Source organism: Ochotona princeps, chromosome 17 (genome assembly GCF_030435755.1).
Source record: "Ochotona princeps isolate mOchPri1 chromosome 17, mOchPri1.hap1, whole genome shotgun sequence".
NCBI classification, from domain to species: domain Eukaryota; kingdom Metazoa; phylum Chordata; class Mammalia; order Lagomorpha; family Ochotonidae; genus Ochotona; species Ochotona princeps.
The window spans coordinates 33685732-33710803 of record NC_080848.1 but is presented as its reverse complement, the minus strand read 5'-3'; the positions used below and the strand labels follow the sequence as shown (position 1 = coordinate 33710803).

The 25072-nt window shown below is 39.4% G+C and overlaps 1 protein-coding gene across 11 annotated transcripts; it reads left to right on the top strand.

The window, feature by feature from the left end:
• The first annotated feature begins 2679 nt into the window (after nt 1-2679).
• On the top strand, nt 2680-23154 carry ZNF207 (zinc finger protein 207). Of its 11 annotated transcripts, none has more exons than XR_009246885.1 (14): nt 2680-2778; nt 3872-3998; nt 6639-6777; nt 7692-7862; nt 7966-8041; nt 8516-8563; nt 9969-10039; nt 13000-13157; nt 14695-14787; nt 15738-15980; nt 16525-16684; nt 16825-17008; nt 20043-20097; nt 23075-23154. XR_009246885.1 is itself a non-coding variant. In XM_058675213.1 (13 exons), exons 1-12 carry the CDS (start codon nt 2738-2740, stop codon nt 16983-16985), a joined length of 1488 nt encoding a protein of 495 aa, XP_058531196.1. In that variant the 5' UTR covers nt 2680-2737; the 3' UTR covers nt 16986-17008; nt 17225-17668. The 11 variants fall into 11 exon arrangements, 8 of the variants coding, with proteins under 8 accessions (XP_058531196.1, XP_058531197.1, XP_058531195.1 ...); XR_009246884.1 differs by having other exon boundaries at nt 23072-23154; XR_009246883.1 differs by lacking the exon at nt 23075-23154 and adding an exon at nt 17225-17307 and having other exon boundaries at nt 20043-20767.
• Nucleotides 23155-25072: the final 1918 nt, after the last annotated feature.

The following is a 25072-nucleotide window of genomic DNA, read 5'->3' as shown; positions in this document are numbered from 1 at the left end:
GTCTCAGAAGCAGTTCCAATATTGCATTGGGGCTGGAGATCATTGCCTATAGCTTGAGAGGCAAGCATGGATGACAGTCCTGAAAGATAAAATCAGTAAGAATACTGGACAGGCTGTTTTTATTCTAGCCGGTATGGCATTCAGTGGTTCCATAATAAACAGAAGTGGCAGGTGTCACACACCAGTATTTGATTCTGGCACTGATTGGCTACAGTGGGTCTCATGTAAATCTCGGCAAGTGATTAATATTTCCTATGGATGTGTCATATCCCTGTGGGCTCTGCCTGGAGTAAAATGGAAGATGATCAATCATGATGACATAAAGTGAATGATACAACGGAGACATATGTAAATTCATCAGATTCTATTGTTTGTCATGGAGGAGGGAAGAATCTTCCTCCTCCATGATGCTATATCCCCTTATCACAAAACCGAAAAAAAGAGCAAAAAGATTCATTGAATGTTGATAACTGCCATTCTGGCAATCATTACAATCCCAGTCATGGTGGCAGCAGAAGTTGCCTTACATCAAGAAGTTCAAACTGCACATTTTGTGCAACAATGGCCAAGGGACTCGAAGCATGTACGGAGTCTCAGCGACAGGTTGACTCTAAGCTACAACCTGAGATTGTTGAAGCTGCCATTTTGCCACTGAGTGATCAGTTACAATTTAAGTGTGATTGGAACTTAAGTTTGTGTAACACCTGTCCCCTTGAATAGAAATCTTTTCCCTTAGAATACAATTAAGTGGGCCCGGCGGCGTGGCCTAGCGGCTGAAGTCCTCACCTTGAACGCGCCGGGATCCCATATGGGCGCCGGTTCTAATCCCGGTAGCTCCACTTCCCATCCAGCTCCCTGCTTGTGGCCTGGGAAAGCAGTCGAGGACGGCCCAAAGCTTTGAGCCCCTGCAGCCGTGTGGGAGACCTAGAGGAGGTTCCTGGTTCCCAGCATCGGATCGGCGTGCATCGGCCCGTTGCAGCTCACTTGGGGAGTCAATCATCAGACGGAAGATCTTCCTCTCTGTCTCTCCTCCTCTCTGTATATTTGACTTTGTAATAAAATAAATAAACCTTAAAAAAAAAAAACGTAGCAATGTCAATGCTGAAATTGCACAGTTAGAGGCTTCAATTTCTGAAAATTTTAAAAACAATCAAAAGAAATTTCTGGTACTCATTTACTAGAAAGCATTGCCAATGGCATTTGTGTTACATCCCTTTATTATTCGTTTTGGGGGTTCGGGATTGCTATTTACTTTTGTACTAATTCTTGTTTGCTAATATTGTCTTTATATAGTCTGGAGGCGAATCTTCCGAATCCAAACCATAAATCATCATCAACATGCAATAACTGTAAACATGCTTCAGAAAATTAGAGAAAGAGGGAGATTAAAAAAGCTGACTGCCTCAGAGGATGAGGAGGTGTATCACAAGCCATGAACACATGGTGTAGTGATTGAGCTTGGAACGCCAAGCAGCATACTAAGCCCTGGTGCTGTGTCTCCTTCCTGGCTTCCTTTGGTCATAAATAGCAAGAAAGTATACCTACCTCTCAGCCTTTCTCCTCAGTTGTAAATAACAGAGCAAAGCATGCCGAGTTTCTGTGTTAATTTTTCCTGGCTTTCTTTAGTTAACATTAGGAAAACTAATTCCACAACCCGCTAGCTTCAGCTAAGGTAATGATTGGGGAGCTTTGTAGGACACTTGGTTACTTCGGGGGTATAAAATGCTATGTGTTCTTTATTTTAATATTTATTTATTTTATCGGAAAGGTAGATATACAGAGAGAGGGAGAGAAAGGAGGAAAGACCTTCTGTCCACTGGTTCACTCTCCAAGTGGTCCTGGCTTCGGATTAGCTCAACTCCGGTTGTCATGGCTATTTGGCCAGTGAATCAGCAGATGGAAGATCTTCGCCTCTGTTTCTCCTCCCCTCTGTAAATCTACCTTTATACAAATCATCTAGGAATTTGTAGTTCCCTCCTTGCCAACTTTGGGATTGTGTCCGCACAACAGTGCCTCTGATATGAGCTCCAGGACTACTGTCTTAGTTCTTTCTCAGGAACCCAGGCTCAAAATCCTGCAGCTTTTGCTCCCTTGGTGAGACAGCCCCCCTTCTTCCCCTCACTGCACCCTCTTTGCCCCTCAGAAGGCCTTTCTTGACCTCCCAGTGACTGTGCCAAGGCGTGCGAGGGCCGCCCTCCTCCGAGGTGCCCCGGGGCGCCCGGCCTCGTTCCCCTGGCCTTCCCCAAGTCAACCAGGTGCGGAGTTTGAATGAGCCGAAGAGAATCCACCCAGGAAACTTGAAACAGAAATAGCCGCTATTTGAATTAGCCCTTATTTTTAACGCGCCTTTAACAACACGGGGAAGTCTGTTTTGCTCTTTTTCTCTCCTTTTTTAGGGGGCACATGGTCTCCAGATCCTTGTTCCCAAGCACCCCGGGTGATCAGCAGGACGGCGGGAAGCGAGAGGCGGAGCACGCCGAGGCGATAAGATGGCGGCCGCCTGCGTCCTGCCGCCCGCCCCGCCCGGCCCCGCCCCCCGGCCGCGGGGCCTGACGGGAAGCCGAGCCGCGAACGAGGGTGTCGGCCATTTTGTGTCTGTTTCCTGAGGGACGCGGTGGTAGCCGTTGCACCGGGAAACTGAGCGCATATTTTATTACTATTTTTTAAAAAAACTGCTTCGCTTTTTCTGCCATTTGACTTTTCCTTTCTACTTTGTCGGTAGAGAGCGAGCGCGAGCATGGGTCGCAAAAAGAAGAAGCAGCTGAAGCCGTGGTGCTGGTATCCTTTGTTGGCTGGAAATCGAGGCCGGGCGGGCGGAGAGGGTGGCGGCGCCCGCGCCCGGGCAGGCCTGGGCTATGCTGGCGGGGGACGGGGATGGTTTCCAGGCTGGGATGGTGTTTGGGGAGGGCGTCGAGGGCGAGGGCTTCGGGGCGCCTGGGGAAGCGGCCTGGACGTCCACCCCACCTTGAAGGGCAGCGTCTCCTCGGGGCTGCCGCCTCCGACTCCCCTCGTGTGGTGACGAGACGTTTCCGGAGCGCGGAGTCGTCTTCCTGACTCACCCGGCCTGACGCCGGCGGAGTCGGGGCTCTGGGGCTGTCCGCCTCCCCGGGGCCTTCCCCGCGCCCCGGCCCTGCCTCGAACCCTTCCCGGGCTTTTGGTCACCAAAAAAAAAAAAATTAGTATATTTCCTTACACCTAAAAATATTTTTTAAATGGTTTTTAAGTGTATTTATTCATACTCACTAAAAACCGGCTTTTAAATCGGTCACGAATTTTGTTTTGTGCTTTTACGAAATGTCGAGATGGTGAAGTATTATTTCACAGCTCGACTGAACAACTCGGTGTGTTCAGGTACATTCGTTAGTTAGCCAGCCAGGTTAATTGGGAATTGCACTCAACTTGGTGGATCGTTCGTTTGAGATTCTGTATCATTGTTCACACCGTGAAGTTAAGCTTAGAGTTTTTTTGTTGTTGTTGTTGGTCTTTAGCTATCGGTTCGAGTTCTGTCATGAGATTAGTTTAGTCGTGACATAAAATTGGGGATTTCCTAAACGTTTCCTGTCCCTGATATATGTTAGTATTGAATACAAAAAACCCTAACATATCTGTCAAAACACTGGAACATAAAATATGTTGATGATGACAGAAATATGCTTGCTTAGGAATAGTGAAGAAGTGCTTCTGAGAAATTGAAAATGCTGAAATTATGGCAAGTGTGATCTCTAATTGTGTGATAAATATCAAAAGCAAGTTTTCTATAGGACTGTTTTGGTTTTAGTTGGTTTATGCGTGAATTTATTCCTGTTCTCATATGATACATTTAATATGTATTTTTATTAAACTAGTTTGATGCCTTAACGATATTAATTAGGTATTGTAACAGAGATTTTGATGATGAGAAGATCTTGATACAGCATCAAAAAGCAAAGCATTTTAAATGCCACATATGTCATAAGAAGTTGTATACTGGACCTGGCTTAGCTATTCATTGCATGCAGGTAATATACTTTTGACTGTTTAACGTTTGTTATCTTGGCAATTTCAGCTTGTAATCTTAAATTTCTGCTTGACAACTGAGATTCTTGATTTCTTGCAGCTGATAACTAGATAGCTGTAAAATAGATAGATAGATAGATGGATGCATAGTATCAAGAAAGTCAGTTGGCTGTTTTTTCCTTGCCAAAACTTGCCTATTTGAAAGTGAAGGTCAGAGGGAGAGACAGATGTTTCCATCTGCTGGTTCACTCCCCAATTGGCTTTAGTGACCAGCTATGAACCAGGCTGGAAGTAAGAAACAGGAACTCCATCTTTTTCTTTTTTAAAGATTTATTCATTTTATTACAGCCAGATATACACAGAGGAGGAGAGACAGAGAGAAAGATCTTCCGTCCGATGATTCACTCCCCAAGTGAGCCGCAGTGGGCCGATGCGCGCCGATCCAAAGCTGAGAACCTGGAACCTCTTCCAGGTTTCCCATGCGGATGCAGGGTCCCAATGCATTGGGCCGTCCTCGACTGCTTTCCCAGGCCACAAGCAGGGAGCTGGATGGGAAGTGGAGCTGCCGGGATTAGACCCGGCGCCCATATGGGATCCCGGTGCGTTCAAGGCGAGGACTTTAGCCGCTAGGCCCAGGAACTCCATCTTTGTCTGCCACTTGTGGCTGGGATCTGAGCGTTGGGCCACCACTTACTGCCATTGCAGACACATGAACAGGAAACTATCACAATCCCAGAAACTTGCACTTCTACAAGGGATGTTTCAAATGTAGTGCGTTTACCTTTGGCCCTTTTATTTTTAAGCTGTGTCTAATTTGCTTTTAAAATTTATTCAGTTTTTATTGGAAAAGCAGATTTAAAGGGATGAGAGACAGAGAGGTGTTCCCTCTGCTGATTCACTTCCCCTATGGGCCACACACAATTCAAGGGCTGTGGAATCCAGGGACCTTGGTTATAATCCTACACTGGATTCCCAGGGCACAAGCAGGGAGCTGCATGGGAAGGTGAGCAACCAACCTGGACACACACACTGGTGCCCATATGGTTTTCTAGCTCTTGTAGGTGGAGGACTAGCAAATTGAGCCATTGTGCAGGCTCCTGACTTTCCAGTGTATGCTGGGTGTTTGGAATATTTGGGGGTGAAGGAGCAGATTGCAAGTCTGTTTCTTTGCCTTTGAAATGAAGCAAAATCAGTGAATATAAATTTGTGTACATTCCTTTTATCCAGTTATGCTCAGAATTTAATACTGGATTAATATGTGAGTCTGCTACATGCTACACTCAGATAGTTATATATATTTGAAGGTTAAAAATTCCATTTCCTTTGTAGTGCAAACACATAGTGGTAGTTGCATGTGGATCACCGTTGACTGCTGGGATAAGGCAGATAGGGAACACATGTTAATCACAACAAGCTTCTTATTGGGTAGTGCTGTTGTGCCACTTAACAATTTAAGGTGTTTAGATATACAATAGAAAATTTTAAAAAGTCTGCCATTGTGAAATGTAGAGTTACATTGTGGAGGAGTGTACTTTGTAAATACTTCATTTATCTTACAGTATTAACTAAAGCCAAAAACTAAACAGATGGGATGCATAGGAGGGCTGTGAATTCCTGAATGAGAAGTTGACAGCTGAGCAGACATTGGAAGGAAATGTAGTTTCCGATCAAATGGGGAAGCGTTCACATCAGGAGTATTCTAGATAGAAGCACCTTGTGCCCACTGGCTAATGTGGGCCACTTTCTTTAGATTTTAATTCTGGCAGAGTGCAGTGGAAGGAGTTGACGTAGAATATTCCAGGTAGGAGTTGAGTATCACAGAGACTAGAGTTTATTAATTGCTTAGATGTGTGGGGTGTTAAAGTGCGGATTAAAGATGACTGGTATTTAACATGTGACAAACAAAATCAAATGTACTGAAGAATAGGTTTAGAGATGAAGACAACAGAGGTAGTGTTGTGTAACTTTGAGGAAGTCTTACGAAGTGTTCAGTGGAATTGTAGAAATTTGGGAACATACTTTACAAAAATGACTAAGCTATGATATGAGATTAGTTGATCCTCTCTAGGGTTGAATGAGAAAGAGGTTTCTATTCTAGGCTACTACTAACCTGGTCAGAGTATGAAAAGGAACTCCTGAAGAGATAAGAGTGGTGTTCTGGGAACCCAGTGAACAGTTTTCAAGGAGCAAGTAATGGAACTGATTTCAGTGCTAGTGATTCACTTAGCTGAGTTCAAACACAAGGGAGAGGGTACAATAGCGTTTGTTGCTTTGCCCAGAGTGGTTTCCTAGGAGGATGAAGACTGCAAGCTTCGTTAGACTGCTTTGAGGGAGTTGTGTTTTAGAGGGATGTGGAGAAATGGACCATTGAAAAGCTGTTAGTGACATTTTTAATTGACCAAGTGCTTTAATGTATGTAGTTTATATTCATAGCAACCTGTAAGATGGGCATCATACATGTTCTGGTTTTGGATATGATCACCTCCATAGAACATCAATATACTTACTGAAAGTTCTCATCAGTTCTTGCTCCTGTGTTTTCAGCCATAGCCATGTGACTTCTCATTGGGGCTGGGTGTGTGAAATCTAGCTTTTTCTGTGCTTTAATGGTAGGATTCTTTTTTTTTTTAAAAAAACGTTAGGTGCATAAAGAAACAATAGATGCTGTACCAAATGCAATTCCTGGAAGAACAGACATAGAGTTGGAAATATATGGCATGGAAGGTATTCCAGAAAAGGACATGGATGAAAGACGGCGACTTCTTGAACAGAAAACACAAGGTAAAGATTAACCTGTGTTCATGATACATTTTTCAGTTCTCAGGTGCAAATGAAATGGTAGATTTATTCAGAATTCTAATTTCTAGGGTCTGTTTTTCCTTTGAATCTTGTGATTATTGCTGTTGTTGGACTTGGAAATTGAGGTTGTGTATTATCCATATTGGTAGAAGGTGTTTTCTGCTGTTTTTTTTTTTTAAATCTCATGTCTCACATGGGTATAGGGACCCAAGGACCTGGGTCAGCCTCTACTTTTCCCAGGCGCATTAGCAGATAGTTGAGTCAGGAATTGATCTTGCCGGACCTGACCTAGTACACAGGTTTGAATTGGTGGCAGCGCAGGTGACAGCTTAATTCAATACAGCACAGTGTCAACCTCAGCTGTTACTCCCTCCCGCTTTTTTTTTTTTTTTTAAGATTTTATTTGCTTGTTTGAAAGAGATCTTCATTGGTTCACTCCCTAAACGCCTAGAACAGCCCAGGCTGAGTTGTCCCAGGCTCAAGCTTGGATCCAGGGGCTCTATCTGGATCTGATTTGAGCCAGGCACATTATCAAGACGCTTAATCAGAAGTGAGTAGCTGAGACTGAATCATTCACTCCCAATATGGATGTTGTACATCCTGTAGAAGCTGTCAATCACCTATGAACCCCCTGCCCCCCCCAAAAGGCCAAAATCTTTCTTATTGTTTATACCAATTGTGGTGGAATAGACAGTTATTTTCAAAATAACTCAGGAAAAGTATTTTTCCTATTGCAGGATAGGGGAAGGTTGCCAACATACATTAAAAAGTGTAGTTTTGGAAAAAAACAAAATCTGAAGCACTCATTGCCCTGAATACATTGCTGACTGTCATAATAAGCATGATTAGATTTTTTTTGGGTCTCTGTGGAAAGAGTTAATTAGAACTTTTTTTAGCAGAGAGTCAGAAAAAGAAGCAACAAGATGATTCTGATGAATATGATGATGATGATTCTGCAGCCTCAACGTCATTTCAACCACAGCCTGTTCAACCTCAGCAAGGGTATATTCCTCCGATGGCACAGCCAGGACTGCCACCAGTTCCGGGAGCACCAGGAATGCCTCCAGGTAGCACATGAGATTTCTTAAAAGTTGGCACTCTTTGAACTTACTGATATGAACATACTGAACTCTTTAATATTTGTGATTTTTTTGACATTCTTATTTGTAGGCATACCTCCATTAATGCCGGGAGTTCCTCCACTGATGCCAGGAATGCCACCTGTTATGCCAGGAATGCCTCCTGGGTAAGAAACCTTTCAGTTGCCATGCAGGCTTGTGCCTAGTAATGGTCATTACTACTTGGGTATTACATGAATGAATGAAATATTATATATTTTTTGCTGCTACAAGGAATGGGCTTTATTACTCTTTCGTTTGGCGCATAAAGGGTCAAACACTGAAAATCCAAATTTGCCTTGGAGGACAATAGATTGTGGGTCTCAGAATATGTGTAGGCAGTCATCTGCTTCAACTGCCTTGGCCTTATTTAAAGTAGTTGTAGGTCTGAGTTTCAGGTTTCAGAACTCTGACACTTCGTGGTTGTGACAAGAAAACTCTTAAATGATTGATTTGTTGAAGCATCAGAAACATTTTATATGAGGTGCTCTTGCCCATCACTTTAACTTAAATATTGTTGGATATGAGAGGTATACAATACACTTTCCCACTGTATTTTGAAAATCACAGTTAGATTTTGATTTTGTCATACATTTTCACAGATTGCATCATCAGAGAAAATACACCCAGTCATTTTGCGGTGAAAACATGTAAGCATCTCATTCATAATGTAATTCAGGAAGTATAATGATGTCATTTTTTGTGTGTGTTTAATGGTATCTATTCAATTGACTTCAGAAGTTGTCTAAGCATTCTCCCCTGCAATTTGAAATTTGTAAAAATTTACAGGCTGATTAATAACATCTCTTTTAAAGGAAGGAAATAAAACTTGTGAAGGAATAATTACATCCATTAAAAGCATTTTCTATGTGCAACTCTTCCCCAGCTCACTAAAATAATGAGACTTGGTAAAACCTGTTAGTATTTGGAGAATATATATTTTCTTCAGCCAAATTACATGCTTCATTTTTTTTACAATAAAAATTGTCTTTCTCATAAAACCCAAACTTAAAATTGACATGCATATGATTTTAAAGTGAATTGGATGCTGATATTTGAATATGAGCACCTAAAAGGGTAAGAAAATATAGGTTAAAGTTATGCAGCACCATAGTTGTTATTGGAGAAAAAAACCTAGTCTATTAGAGTTTGATAGTCCTGTTCTTACCTGCTCCAAAACAAAAACATATTATCCAAAAGTGCACATTAATGATTTTCCTTTGAAAAGTCAACAACTGTACATTGCTTCCTTTTTGCATATATTTTGTGTGGATATTTTCCAAGTGAAATCCAAGGTGATTTTTGCTTTTTTTTTTTTTTAAGATTTATTTATTTTATTACAAAGTCAGATATACAGAGAGGAGAGACAGAGAGGAAGATCTTCTGTCCGATGATTCACTCCCCAAGTGAGCCGCAATGGGCCAGTATGCGCCGATCCGATGCCGGGAACCTGGAACCTCTTCCGGGTCTCCCACGTGGGTGCAGGGGCTCAAAGCTTTGGGCCGTCCTCGACTGCTTTCCCAGGCCTCAAGCAGGGAGCTGGATGGGAAGTGGAGCTGCCGGGATTAGAACCGGTTCCCATATGGGATCCCGGGGCGTTCAAGGCGAGGACTTCAGCCACTAGGCCACACTGCTAGGCCCCGATTTTTGCTTTCTAATTGCACATATATTATATGAGGACTCCTGTTACATCTTAAGGAAAGTACAGTGTTTTTCTGGTGACTCTTTTTTTCCTCCAAAAATTAGGTTTATTGGTAAACTTAGAATTTTCTTATAGAGGATTTATTTTTTGCATAGCATAATTATACATAATTATTGGGTTATAAGTGATCATTTCATCTTTGGTGCCGTGTATAATAACCAAGTTAGAGTTAATAGCATTTATACCAAAGGGTTGCTTTTGATAGGATTGTTGTAGTGCGTGATATATTCTTTCAGCTTGACTGGTTTCAACATAAGGGATCTCTTGTCTAGTATTGTTTCAGACCTTAGCCAAGACATTTTCTAATTTATGCTGTAATTAACTTCAGTTTCCTGATATTTCCTTTTTAATAGAATGATGCCAATGGGTGGAATGATGCCACCTGGACCAGGAATACCACCTCTGATGCCTGGTATGCCACCAGGTATGACATTTTAGACAATTTTCTTTCAAATATGATAAGCTTTATACTAAATTTCTTTTAAGAATTTTGTTTGAAAGAGTACAGATGGCTGCTGTGGTCAGACCAAATCCAGGAGCTTCATTTAGTTCTCCCCTTTGGATGGCGAAGGCACAAACAGTGGGTCACTTCCATTGCTTTTTCCCAGCCACCTTCAGGGCACTAGATGTGAGGAAGAGCCACTATGACACAAACCTGGAACTATGTGAGATCACTGGTTTGCAACTTTGCCAGTTGTGCCAAACACTTTATAGACAGTAGATATGTGGGCATTGGTGTGGTATAATGGCACTTGCATTTGACCTGGCTAGTAACTTCATAAGTCAGCCAAGATGAACAAATCCCAGAGAACAGTGGCTCTAGCTGTGGATCTCAGCTTCCTGCTAATGGAGACTCTGAGAAACAGTGGTAATGCCTCTAGTACTTGGGTTTCTGATGCTTAGGTGGAAGACCTGCCTTGAGTTCCTGCCTTATTTCAGCTGTTTGGGGCATGAGAGGGAGCAGTCACTCATTACTGCATTTGTGGGACTTCCCCAAATAAAAATAATAATATTGGGGGTTGAATTCAGTAATTACTGAAATTATTGAAATTACTGAAATTAAAAAATTAGCTGGAAATTATTGAAATTAGTCACAGAGCCTTGCACTGAAGCTTAGATGCTTTATTCTTCAGTAGTTTGATTCTTAAGGAGTATTATGAATTGGAAAATAGTAGAGTATTTGTATGGGAAAGGCAAACTTAATTGAGACGAGATCTTTCCATCTCCAATTCACTCTCCAAATGGCCTCAGTGGTTGAAACTGAGCCTTAAGTCTTCAATTAAAGAAAAGAGTTATTTTGATAAAAGAACTTACAAAGAGGAGATTAAATGCAGAAAAAATTTTACTACTCGAGAATATCAGACTTGCTTAAAAAAAAAAATCTTTTTTTTTAGGTTTATGTATTTTTTTTTTTTTGTAAGATTTTATTATTATTGGAAAGCCGGATATACAGAGAGGAGGAGAGACAGAGAGGAAGATCTTCCATCCGATGTTTCACTCCCCAAGTGAGCCGCAATGGGCCGGTGCGCGCCAATCCGATGCCGGGAACCAGGAACCTCTTCCTGGTCTCCCACGTGGGTGCAGGGTCCCAAAGCCTTGGGCTGTCCTCGACTGCTTTCCCAGGCCACAAGCAGGGAGCTGGATGGGAAGTGGAGCTGCCGGAATTAGAACCGGCGCCCATATGGGATCCCGGGGCTTTCAAGGCGAGGACTTTAGCTGCTAGGCCACGCCGCCGGGCCCAGGTTTATGTATTTTTATTGGAAAGTCATATATAGAGAGAAGAGACCGATTCATTCCCCAAGAAGCCACAATGGTTCAAGCTGAGCCAATTCAAAGGCAGGAGCCTCTTTTGGGTCTGCCACTTGGGTGCAGGGTGCCAAAGTCTTATTCCTTTCAAACAGGGAGCTGAATGAGAAGTGGAGCAGCTGGGATTAGAACTGGCACCCTTAAGGGATCCTGCGGCATGCAAGGCAAGGAGTTTAGCCAATAAGCTACCAGCTGAGTCCTTTTTGTATAAATTTTTACAAAGGAGGAGATAGAAATATCTGTCTACTGGTTCATTCTCCAGATGGCTGCAACAGCTGGATGCCTTGTGTGCACCCAGATCCCACATGGGTGGCAAGTTCATGGCCCGGCTACATTTATTTAACAGCTCCCTGCTTATGGCCTGGGAGAGCAGTTGATTGACAGCCCAAAGCCTTGGGACCCTGAACCAGTGTGGAAGACCTGGAAGAGCCTCCTGGCTTCGGATCAGCTCATTTCCAGCCGTTTTGGCCACTTTGGGAGTGAATCAGTGGACAGATGATACTTCTGTCTTCTCTGTAAATCTGCCTTTCAAATAAAAATAAGTTATTAAAAATAAATGAAAGAAGTGGAGCAGTTGGAACATGGAGTGTTGCCCAGTGGGATGTTGGTGCTGCGGACTGAGGGCTACATTCTTGAGCCACCATGCTGACCTTGAGATTTAGTTTGTATTTCATGGCATAGTTGGAAATTGTGAAGGGACATTTAATACATAACAGGGACAAAACAAAGTAGCAGTAAACTTGAAAACAAATGTAGCCATTGTTAAATAGCTTCACATGTGTGATGCTGAGATGTTTTAATATTTAATAAATAAGGAAAAATGCTCATTTGTTGTGAAGTAAGGTTTAAGTTGTATAAAGGAGATTTAAAATGATCAGTAAGATTTGAGAAGTTTTTATTTTGTGTGATTACAGGAATTTGTGTGAGAAAAATTACTTAAGGGGCCTGTGTTATGGCATTGCTGTTAGAGCTGCTCCTTTCAATACTTGCATCTTACATGGGCACTGGGTCAGGTCTCTGCTGCTCCACTGATGACCCAGCTTGCTGCTCATGCGCAAGCAGCTTCTGATTCAGCCTGGCTGAGTCCTGTGGTGGCAGAGTGGGGAGTTAAACAGATGACAGATTTGTCCTTTCCCTCCTCCTTTGGTAACTGTGTCTTTCAAATAAATAAGGTAAATTTTGCTGGTGAGAAACAATACTCCATCTGCCAGTTCTCTGATATAATAGATGAATGAAATAATTCTCACTCATTTGTATATTTCAGTGTTTGCCAAAGCAGTAGTGTTAGCCTAGTTGCTATACTTAGTGATGATTTGCACTTACTGAGTGTGATACATATGAGCATTGGAAGCAGGTGTCATGGAGCACTAGAATCGACTTCTGCCTGTGGTATTAACGTCAAAAACTGCTCCAGTTCCCTACTTCTAGGGCCTGGGAAAGAAGAAAGAAGACATTTTGAGGCAGGACTGCTGGGGGAGAAAAGTGCAAGTGTTTTTGAAGGTTGACGTTTTTTGCTTTTTTCCCCCCTTTCTGAAGTAAATGTTTCAGCAGCTATCTGTGCAATACCTTTTCCTGTAGGTATGCCTCCCCCTGTCCCACGTCCTGGAATCCCTCCAATGACACAAGCACAGGCTGTTTCAGCACCAGGTATTCTAAATAGACCACCTACACCAACAGCAACAGTCCCTGCACCACAGCCTCCAGTAACCAAGCCTCTTTTCCCCAGTGCTGGACAGGTAAGGTAAACTTCTGAAAAGGAGTTGACTTACATTTACTTTAAGTGTAAACTGCAGTAGCTTATAGAAATCTTAGAAATTGTTTCAATTTTTTGTTAGTTTTGCTAAACATAATGAAATTGGTATATCTTCTGTATTTAGACACTTTCATTTCCCCTCATAAAAGATTGGAGCCAGTGAGTATTTTTTCCTGCCTCTAGTCTCCAGTAATTTTTTTTTATTATTATTTATTTTATTACAAAGTCAGATATACAGAGAGAAGGAGACCTCTTCTGGGTCTGCCACGCGGGTGCAGTGTCCCAAAGCATTGGGCCGTCCTCGACTGCTTTCCCAGGCCACAAGCAGGGAGCTGGATGGGAAGTGGAGCTGCCGAGATTAGAACCGGTGCCCATATGGGATCCCGGGGCTTTCAAGGCGAGGAGTTTATCCACTAGGCCACGCCGCTGGGCCCTCTAGTAATATTTTTTTATAATTATCTTATTAAAAATTTTTCACTTGAAGAGGCAGAGTTGTAGAGAGGTTTTCCATGTGCTGGCTGTCTTGAGTTGAGAGCAGCAGCTGGGGTTGGGCCAGACCAGGTCAGGAGGTTGAAACTCTGTCAGGACCTGAGCTCATCCACTCAAGCCATTTTCCTATACTTTCTCTGGTGTGTTAGCAGGGCGCTGGATTGGAACTAGAGCATCTGTAGTACAAACTGGCACAAATGGCATGCCTGCGCCTCTGGCAGTGACTTAACTCATAACCCACTGTGCTACAACATTAACCCGAATTTTAAAGGTTTTAAATATATGATGACATTGGAAGGTCCTCCAATAACCTATTGGATTTAGTGGCATGAGACCAGAATCAAATATATAATTTCTTAGGCTGTTCCTCTAAAAATAGTGATAAACTATATTGCAGTATTCTGAAACAGCATTTTGTGATGGTTTTTGTCCTAGTCAAACTAGTGTTTCCTGGTGATTTTGTCTCCCAAACTTTATAAAACGCCACACAGCATAAATTTGGCTTGTCGCATGTAATATGAATATAATTATTGAAACTTTTCTGTTTTATTCAGAATTAAGACTAGGATGTATATTTATCATTTAAGTTATTTTTTAGCTGATGTTTCACTTTTCAACGTTTAATTTATTATTGCTTGTGGATATTAAAGACATGTATGATTACCTTTTAGTTAAGGGAGAGTGAAATTTTGTAGAGTCATTTGTACAAGAATTGAATTGCAGTGTCACTATTAATGAACTTGTACTGTCAGCTTAAGGTACCATTCTTGAGAAATCAGAATACAGAACATATTAGTTCTTTAAAAGAAATTATGGTTAACTGACATTTGTTGGTATAGAAATTAAAAAAAAAATTAAGCTGTTGCTGTCACTGTTGTAGATGCTTTAATTGCCAGCCTCTAAGTCACAGTTGATTGCATTACATTTTGCTGTTACAAAGGATGCAATCTGTACTAAAAAGTCTACCACATGGCTTCTTTTCACCCATTGGTTTGGAGACTTTTCATTGTTTCCTTTCTTTTATGCTACAGATGGGGACACCTGTAACAAGCTCCAGTACAGCTTCATCCAATTCAGAAAGTCTGTCTGCATCTTCTAAAGCTCTGTTTCCTAGCACAGCACAAGTACGCAGGAAGTGGCAGTTTAAAATTGTTAAAATGGCTGTATAACTTAACCCTTTGGACCCTACCTAAACGCTAAATCATTCCTCAAAATGTTTAGTTTTTAAATGTAAAATTAATGATGCTAATCAAAATTTCAACTTTTTAAAAATTTGAGTTATTACTAACAACAAAAATGTACTCTAAACTTATGGCTCTAAAGGGTTAAAAGCATGTAAGCAGTAAATGCGTTATAGTGGTCAATGATTAGCTGGTGCGTGGTCAGGCTGTTTGGATTTATGCTGTTTAATGCATCACATTTGATATATGCAAACGAGTGCTTTCCTTTTGGTTGTAAAATTGACCTAGTATACATGGTTAATGTTTGGTGTTAGAAAAGTAATACATTACTATTGATATATTTTATTTAAAAGAGCCTGCTAAATTTAACCCTTTTGTCCATGATAAACACCTGGCCATTGCTAATTCGGAGGGAATTGCATTATAATTTATAAATAGTTCTAAAGGACATTTCTGTATTTTGTCACTAACTATTCTTGCTGTGTGTAGTCCACACTTGTGTTTGTAGTTTTTAGCTTTATTTTTGAGCTGCTTGTTACATTGATTAAGCAACAATTTAAAACATTAGAAATGGAATACATGCAGTTATGGTATGTGATGCCATATCTCAGCAGCTTAGAATAATTAATACAAAGTACTATAAATTTTTTGGTGAGGAGGTAGAAGACATCTGAGAATTTAACATTTGCTGTCACTTGTTTCCATTGCTGAGATGTTGACTAAATGTCTTCATTATCTTGTGGATTACCTTGAATTTTGTGGAATGTTATCACTTCACTTTTTGTTAATTTTATGTGAAGTTTTGTTGGTGGTGCCTTGTTTATACTTTACTCTGGTTGTAAAATTTGTTACAGGATTTTGGAGTTTTGTTGATGAAGGGTTGTATTTTACAGGCTCAAGCAGCGGTTCAAGGACCTGTTGGTACAGATTTCAAGCCCTTAAATAGTACCCCTGCAACAACTACAGAACCCCCAAAGCCTACATTCCCTGCTTACACACAGTCTACAGCTTCAACCACTAGTACAACAAACAGTACTGCAGCTAAACCAGCGGCTTCAATAACAAGTAAGCCAGCTACGCTGACAACAACCAGTGCAACCAGTAAGTTGATCCATCCAGATGAGGATATATCACTGGTAAGTTTTCTGATTTTGATTTTTTTTTCAATTTTTTAAATTGTTACCAGCACTGTCAGGATAATCCATGGTAGAATTTTTGTACCTTTGAAAAGCGTTAGTTTTATTCAGCTTGTTACTCTGACTTAATTATTAAGTGGTTTTTACCCTTATTTTGAAGAAAATGTGCAAGCCAGATGAATCTGAGTGTTATGGTCTTGGAAGCAACCACCTTCCCCAGTTTCTACAATATAGTGAATTGAATTTTTACCTCTTTATACATCATTTTAAAATTATGTGTTGGGTGGATTTTACAAATATCTGGAACCCAAATCAAGTAGTTTATTTGCTAAAACGAATATGCCAGACCTTGATAGCATTTATTCCAGTGGGCACTGTTGATAAATCAATTTATCAATGTTGTGAAGCCAAAAGTACATTTTAGAAAAATAAATATAAAAATTTTATAGATCAGCTCTATAACTAGAAAGTTTATATGCTTGATTTTATGAACAATCTAACTCTGCATTCAGGTACTTCATGCTGTGCTTACTTTCACTTTCAGGAAGAGAGAAGGGCCCAGTTACCTAAATATCAACGTAATCTTCCTCGACCAGGCCAGGCTCCCATTGGTAATCCACCTGTTGGGCCCATTGGAGGTATGATGCCACCACAGCCAGGCATCCCCCAGCAACAAGGAATGAGACCCCCGATGCCACCTCATGGTATTGATGTTTTTATGTTTCATTGAGTGAATTTTCTGAGAAATATAAAATAATGAAAATTTATCTACAAAAATATATTGTATTTTGAAATATGGTGTAGAACCAACTCAGTCTTTTTCTGTGTTTTAATTGTTTTTTAGGTCAGTATGGTGGTCATCATCAAGGCATGCCAGGCTACCTTCCTGGTGCTATGCCACCATATGGGCAAGGACCACCAATGGTACCCCCTTATCAAGGTGGACCTCCGCGACCTCCTATGGGAATGAGACCTCCTGTAATGTCTCAAGGTGGCCGTTACTGATCTTACTTCATCCAGTCTAATAGGTTTGGAGATTAAACCTTTTCTCAACTTGTGCTGTTTATATAGCCAAGCTTCCGTCAATAAGGCTTCATTGTGACTTTAACAAACATAATCTTCCCACATACCAGGAACTATTGGACATTTAATTTACATGGGAAATATTATTTGGAATAATAAACAGGAACTTTTCCTGAGGTTGCAATTTATACTGTATGGCTTCTTTTTCATGTTTCATCTAGGTTTTTAGAAGTGAAGTATAGTAAATTTGGTTCGTAAAATTGTGAAGGCGCTGGAATTACATGAACATACCACCTTATTAAAGGCAAGTTCTGTAAGCTTACATTGCTATTTGTAAAGTTATGCCTTCGCAGCATTTCTAATGCTGTTGGACTTCATGTCCCCAACCTAGCTTGGTGAGGGCTGTAACTGTTCAAGTACCTGTACATTGGAAGTCTGAATGTGTAACGATATTTAATGTATTTAGAATTCCTCATGTTGCAGGGTTTAAGGAATTTGACCTACCATGGTCATGTGACTTTTCTGTACTGTTAAACTTCATTGTAATAAAAAGAGAGAAAAATTCATGCCTTTTTATTCATAACCCAGCTGTGGACCACTGCCTGAAGGTTTGTACTAATGCATGCCCCTAGTACATGTTCACATAATAAAAGTTATAGTTACCATTGCAGATTGCCATATAACTGAATAGATGTTCCTTAGCTGCATGATTTCAATTGCATAATATATATAGACATGTATTTCAATGGTCTATAGTTAGCAGAACATCTTTCATGTATAGGAATCGCTATATAATGGAAATGACATCTTTATATTGTGTCGTCTTTTCATCACTTTTGGTGTTACTTTATTTCAGAAGTTATGGGCTTCTGAATGTAAAATTTGAAATGTGAAACTTAATACTTTGGCCTGCTGACATGTTTAGGGCCAAGTGCCAGAACTGTTCATTTTCTTTTGATTCTAAGCTTTCAGTGCTGCATGGACCTCAGAAGCCTTTCAGGTGCAAAATTCTAGAAGCTTAGGTGCATGCAGTGATAGCTTCTTGTGGTGTAATGGGTTGATGCGATTCATTCTTGGTGTGACACTGGGAATCTAAGTCTTCTTCGGGCGGCTAAAACTAATTAATACTTTGCCATTCTCTTCCTGCAGGGTTTACATTATTTATTGGATGGCATGGGTACCCTATTAATAAGACTAGATAGCTTTACTGTTAAACCTTCATCTATGACAGTGTCAGCCACTTTCCAGCATGGAATTTGTAGAGAAGATTGTTCAATATTTCTTGTTGCAAGCTTTTGTAGACCTTTGAATCTGTTTTTCTGAGCTTTTGCAAAGTAGTTATTTATGAAATTACCTATAAAAAATAATAGTGAAGTGAAATTAAGTTCTTCCAGTTGCAGAATTAATACTTAAGAAATGGTAGCATTTCTTTTTATGTGAAAGTACAGATAGCACATGAGGCTTCAACATATATTGAAAAATGGTGTAACCATATGTGGCTATCTGTGTAAGTGATGGGTACACTTGATACATTTAAATATTATGAAATGTGACTGTTCTTTTAAATCTTATATTTTACTGACTGGTTTTATAACTCCTGTGCTGCAGTACAGTTGGAGGTGTAAAGCAGTTGGGTAGTTCAAAACGTCCCTGTGACCAAGGCACGTTTGCCTACAGCCAAGCCCACAGAACATAAACCCAGGCACTCCGGCGTATGTGCTAGTCTCCCAAGTCGTGTCTCAGCTGGGAAAAGCATCTGCTCCAACATACATACTAGTTAAATATTTCAGTATGTATATTTAGATTTGTCAGTACAATTTTCATACTGCCAAGCCCATGAAAATTTGTGAATATTTGTGCCTCTTCCCCCCTCCCCAATTGTGTATTTGAGAGAAAGCGTCCCAACCACTTCCCAAATGCTTCAAGTTCAGATCTGGGAATTCAATCCAGGTTTTCAGGTGGGGTCACATGAGTAGTTATCTGGGCCATTACTGGAGTCCACATTGGCAGAAAGCCACAGTTAGTACAGAGCCGGATAATGCAGGGAACGCAGGGTAAAAATGACGTAAGTAAAATGTAGAATGGTTAAACAGGAAATTGTCTTCTGCTGGAGATCAGACTGCAATTTAATGAGTAAACCAGTGTCTTCCGGTAAAGGTTTTTGTTCTGTGTGTCTAAAGGGAGAGAACATGGCTTGTACGTTTTAATGATGATTATAATTGAAAGTGGTACTGCATGATACTTTAAAAAGATTAGCTTACAATTTATGTTTATACCCATATAACGCAAAGGTGGGTCTTCTATTTAGAATGGTTTTTGCAAGCATCAAAGCATAATTAAGCTTCTGGAAAATAATCTTTACCTGATTGCTTCTGGGGTCCATAGTATAGCTGAATTATGAGCAGATTGCGTAAGGATAGGTGAGGTCAGGAGAGCTTGAGTTGTCCTTCCCAGAGATCATGTGAAACCTAATGTAATCAGGCACAGGCACACTTGGGTAGGGGTTTTAGTTAAGGTCGCTAGGGCTGGCAGCTAGGGCTTTACCTCCCGTCTACTACTATGATACATACCACGGTTGAGAAGCAGAAACGACCTCAACATTTTTTTTCTGGCACTAGTTTTCTACCATGTACATTTTTTTGCTGTTTGAAAATAATAGGACCAGCAGATTAGGATCAACATTTTGAGTGTCTGCTGGAATAAACATTTGTTTTTGAATACTTAGTATTTTGGTAATTTTATGCATTTGCCATTAGGAAAGGGGGAAAATACTCGTGTACTGCTATTCCTCTGATCAAGTCATGTGTTTAATTTGAACGCATTTGGGGAGGAATTCCCAGCAAAATTGTGTGGGTTCAGAATGGAATTGTAGTAGACAGTAGTTTTGGGTTCGTTTTTGTTTTGTTTTGTTTTTAAGAACTATTATTTTTTTTCCTTTGCTTGCTTGATCATTGGGATTTTTTTTTTTGAAATTTAATGCATGTCTTTTAAATTAATTGGGTAATGTTTTCTAAAATTAAAATTTTCTTCTTCCTATAGCCCTGCCATAGGACAGGCTGAGGCTGAGTCTCAGTGTTGCCCTGTTCAGTCTGAGGCAAGTGGGATTTATTTTATTCCTTATAGGGGCTTTCACAGCTTTATGGCTGTTGGATATTTATGTCCCCAAACTTGCAGCAAGTTTGGTGAAGGCCCCTAAATTTAAGTAAACTTAGGATTTTTATACTCTATTGGCAGAGAAGGCTCTATATTAATATTCACGTTTGATTGTGGTGTTAACGAGCAGAGTTACTACTTGAATATGTAATTTTATGTAATTTACTTTGCGTTACCTGGTACTTAAACAGCTTCAGTTAAGCTTGTATTATTACATTGAACTTTAGTAAATTGACAAAATTGATGTTATAGATTTGGAGGTATGAATTGTTTCAAATTTCCATTTTTGTTTTTAGGAAAATCTTACTGGTAATTTTCTCCTCAGACCATTAAATTTAACGTCAACGATAAGTTTAATCATTGGAAATGTGTTGCATACTGAAATCTGCATTCTTAATCCCAAGCTTACATATTGAGCATTACGGTTGAGAGGTCATGGAAATGCTTGTGACTTTTTGATATTTTGAAACATCACCACATTAGAGCAAATGTTAATGTAGAGCCCTGTGTAAAGTGGCAAGATGGTGTATGTGTGTGTGCTTGTGTGGCGTGTACCAATATGGACAGCATATTTGATAGACAAAAAATAATAAAAGAGTTTGGAACTATAAGCATGAGTTTATCATTAGTTTTTCATGTGACCCAAAAATGTATATTGATGTAGGATGTTACACTTTTCAGCCTCACTGAGCCGCGTTTCAGTAACGGGCTGTCTGTATGATTTGTGGGGAGTAGGGAGGAAGTTGGGAAGAGACACCAAAACACAAGCCAGGATTATATTTGATCCATTCAGTGTTTGAGCCAAGTGTAAGGACAAGGATTTATGTATTTTTATAAGGAATAATTTTATAACGTAGTTACATCTTTAAAGACTTCTTAATTGGAGATCTGTTTGCTGTTTTACCCATTATTCTCCAATACACTGACATCTCTAAGTTTACATGTCCTAATTCAAATGTTGGCGATTGGAATAAATACTTTTGGCCTGCTTTTGGCCTGCCTGAGTGCTGTGAGAGGGGAGAATGTTCTAATGGTGCCATAATACATTGAAGCTGACAAACACCTCATTTAAGATACAGCGTGCTGTGTTTTAATTCTGTGGTTCAGGTGCCTAATTGTGCACTGCTAAGTGTTGGCAAATGCAAGGAAAGGATGACATTACTTTACAGGGATGAGGTTTTTGTTTGATAAGTTGCTTAAGACATGCATAGTACATAGTAGTTATTGGATAAATTAGAAACATGAGCCTTAAAGTTTTCTATAAATCAGACATATCTTGTTTTATGTTGTATGTACCTACATATAGCAGTGAATAATGTTTTGCCATTCTTCCCTAATGAAGGGTTTTTCCATTGAAAGCAGAGGTCTAATATGCAAACATCCTCTCAATTCACTTCTTGCTGGCTGTCTCATAACAGTGAAGATGATCTTTTATTTAACCCCTCAGTGTTTTGGTATCTGTGGGCAGAAATACTTTAATTGTGACTTTTTTTTTTAAATAGTAAAAGAAATTACCTGATTTTTCCGTGTGATTCCAAAACAAGCAGTGATTTTAACAGTATTGTATACTCCTACACAGAGTAGAATGTGATAATTCTGCAATGTTGAATTTACAAAACTACGGTCTTAACAGAACTACTTCAATTGAAAGGATAGGAAATGAGAAAAGTTAGCACTTGAGTTTGAGCTACAACGTGAAATTTTGTTGCTGAATTTTGAAACAATAGCACAGGTTCTCTGAAATGGAGCCTTTCATGGCTAGGTTCTGTGAGCAACATATACTTAGTTACTAGACTCTGTTAATGAGAATCAATTACAGAAGAAACACTGTTGAGTAAGTTGTCTTAATGGTTGCATGGATGCCACCCATGATGCTTAAGGTAATGCGGCACAGCTTTAGTAATGTACTACAACTTTTGTCAGGAGTTTCTGTAAGTAAAGACCTTTAAACTTTACCTTGGGTTGAAGAACCTTTTTGTCTTTGCCTTTGGTTAAATTTGAGGAACTGGAAGTAAAAATCATTTTATGCCCAGTTGGGATAAAAATGAAATTGTTTCCCGAGAGTATTATACATACATCATTAGTGGCAAAGAAACACCCTGTATGCTAGATTTATACTTAAATATAATGAAAAGGAATAGCATTCCTACTTATAGTTTCCTTAGTTTTATGTGATGAATAGCTTTAGCAGTCCTTTAGGTATCTTACATCTGCTGGTTCAGTCACAAATGACCTTAGGGACTGAGTGGGTCAGAGTAGGAGTTGTCCTATTTCCTGCATGGCGGGAAGGGTCCAAGCACTTGAACCATCTTTCCACTGCTTAGCAGTTTTCTAATCGGAAAACCAAAGTGGACAGATTTGCAGTATCTTTCTCGATTGCTTGGTCTAGTAGAAGGGCTACTGTTAAAGTTTGAATTAGAGAAATATGAGCCGTCATTAATGCTTTGTTAACATATTCATACATAGCAATTTGCTTCACAGTTCATAATTAAAATTTACAAGCCACTAATATCTAGTTTATTAAAACTAAAGACTTTAAGTTTTTTTTCTGTAGATGAATCTATGTGTTAATTTAGAAATTCCCTTCCTACCTAATCAACTATGTAAACATCAAAAATACAGTTTGTTAAAATTCTGGTTTTAAGTTACAGGGTTTGCCTGTATAGAATAGTAAAGATTTCTATCAATTTATATATTGGAGTACAACAAAGATGTGTCCTGAGAAATTTGTTATTAGCTCATTCTTACGAAGTTGCTCAAAGTTTTATAGCCAGCAAAAGATAAATTTTGTTTAATCTTAGGGAAAGATTTTGAATGTATTGATAACAGGCTCTGAGGAAACTTAATGCACATTGACTTTTTAAAATATGGATTGAACTCCTTAGTTTAATACAATTTGTGTTTTTGTTAACTAGCAGCAGAATTTCAGCATTTGCTACTTACTGGTAGAGAAGAAAAATCCCACAGCCCTGCCAGTACAGGTTAGTTTAATCTGTAAGTACCTGATGTTCCTATTTTTTTTTTTTAAACAAACATATCCATAAAACCCACACAAGGAAGAAAAGCTTTGCAGTTACTTGAATGTGAGTGTGATAGATCCACTGGAAAGTTTCAAACAGTACTTGGGCCAAAGTAAGTCTAGGTTTGCTAACCTTACATGTAATAAAGGTTTACTACTGTTCCTTTATTATCTGGTTATTACTGAACCTAGATAAATTTGTTGTGTGTTAAAGGAATAGACAAAGTTTTGATTGCCTGTGCCCATATTTGTACATAATACAAAGTTTCGGACTTCGGTCAAGAGTCTGAGGGCATTCATAGTGGTTCTCACATTCGCCTTTTTACTTTTTAGAATGAATCAACCTAAGGGGGAAAAGGCATTTCCTCGCCTAACAGTAAATAACAGTAAATAGAAAATGTTTTCACATTATTTATTCATACATGTTTTTGTTAGCACATGTGAAAAAGTTACTCTTTTTGTTTGTCATTTTTGTAGCTGTAACCTTTACCTAAATACTCAAACTGACATCTGACTACACGCATCAAGAAATCTAGCTGAATTCTGTAATCCTTTTTAGGGACAGTGAGAATGGAACAGGTTGGAAAATATTTTATTACTTTTATTTTCCTGAGTGTTAATTGTCTGAAGCATCCATGAGCAATTTCCTTTACCCTTAAATACTGTGTTTTTATGTTGACATAAACTTGCAGCACAGAGGAACAAGGAATAAAGCACACAGCTTAATATCCACCACCCAGAGCTATCCTTCCACTCCAGCAGTTATGCTCGGGTGTGGCTTCCTCTGCACCCAAGTGTGATCTTGTCTAGTTGTAAAAGTAGTTCATCTTACACTGTTATGATGGATGGTGAGTAGCCTTACCAAGAATAACTCAGCTATATCTTAAATGAAGTCATTAAATTTAACATAGGTTATATTCAACAGGTAATTAAAATACTTGATAAGATCCATTTGTGTTTTTAATAAATTACCAAGAGAATAAGTTTCATTGCCTTTCGCAGTTTATTGTATGTATGAAATGGCATTGATATTCAGTGGAAATGGTTTTCCTTAAAACCATCTCTTAAAAAGCTGCCTCTCTGGTGAGTACTATTTTATATTTTTATATTTCAGTTTCATCTTACATTGAGCCGAAACAGCACTTATTTAGAAGTGAACTAGCTGAGTGTCTATATTTGTGGAATCAGGAATATTAAATAAAGATGACTACCATTTCATTGTTTGGCATTTTCTTGCTAACCCTGGGTCACTGTTTTTCTACACTAAACACAAATAAAAATGCTTTGACTAATTGTTCCCTTTTGGTGAAATTGGTTATCTAGCTTTTTAGAGCCTATTACAACTTAATACTTTCTTTTATGCTTACAAAATGTTTTTTTCTCAATGTTTCTGGTTGCCAACTTATATAGGTCTAAAAAAATGAAACATCAGGACATCTTTTCCTTCTTGGCATACAGTTTGTTGCATTATTTGAGCAGCAATTAAGTGGCATTGGGATGAAAAGAGGGTTTACTAAGATTGGTCGAGCAAACCAAAGTTTTCCAGCTGCATTGTTTCTAAATTTCGTTTAGCCCTTCTAAAAAACTTGGGTTAGAAAAACTGATTTTTCAAAGTAGGTGTAAAGGTGAAGATTAGTATGTTATAGTTTACCATCCCTCATCCCTCCCCCCCTTTTCACTATACTGTGCTTTTCTTTTTTTTTTTTTGCTTCAGTTTTTAGCCAGATCTTAAATTAATTCAGTAGTTGTATCTTAAAGCTATTTTTATATTGTGCTTTCTGGTAAGATTTTTGTGAACCAGCAGTGCTCAACTCTGGTCGATTCTAAAATGTGCCAGTGTGCTACAGCAGTGCACTCCTATAGTAAGTTTTTAAGAAACTGTTGGTTCCTATCGGGA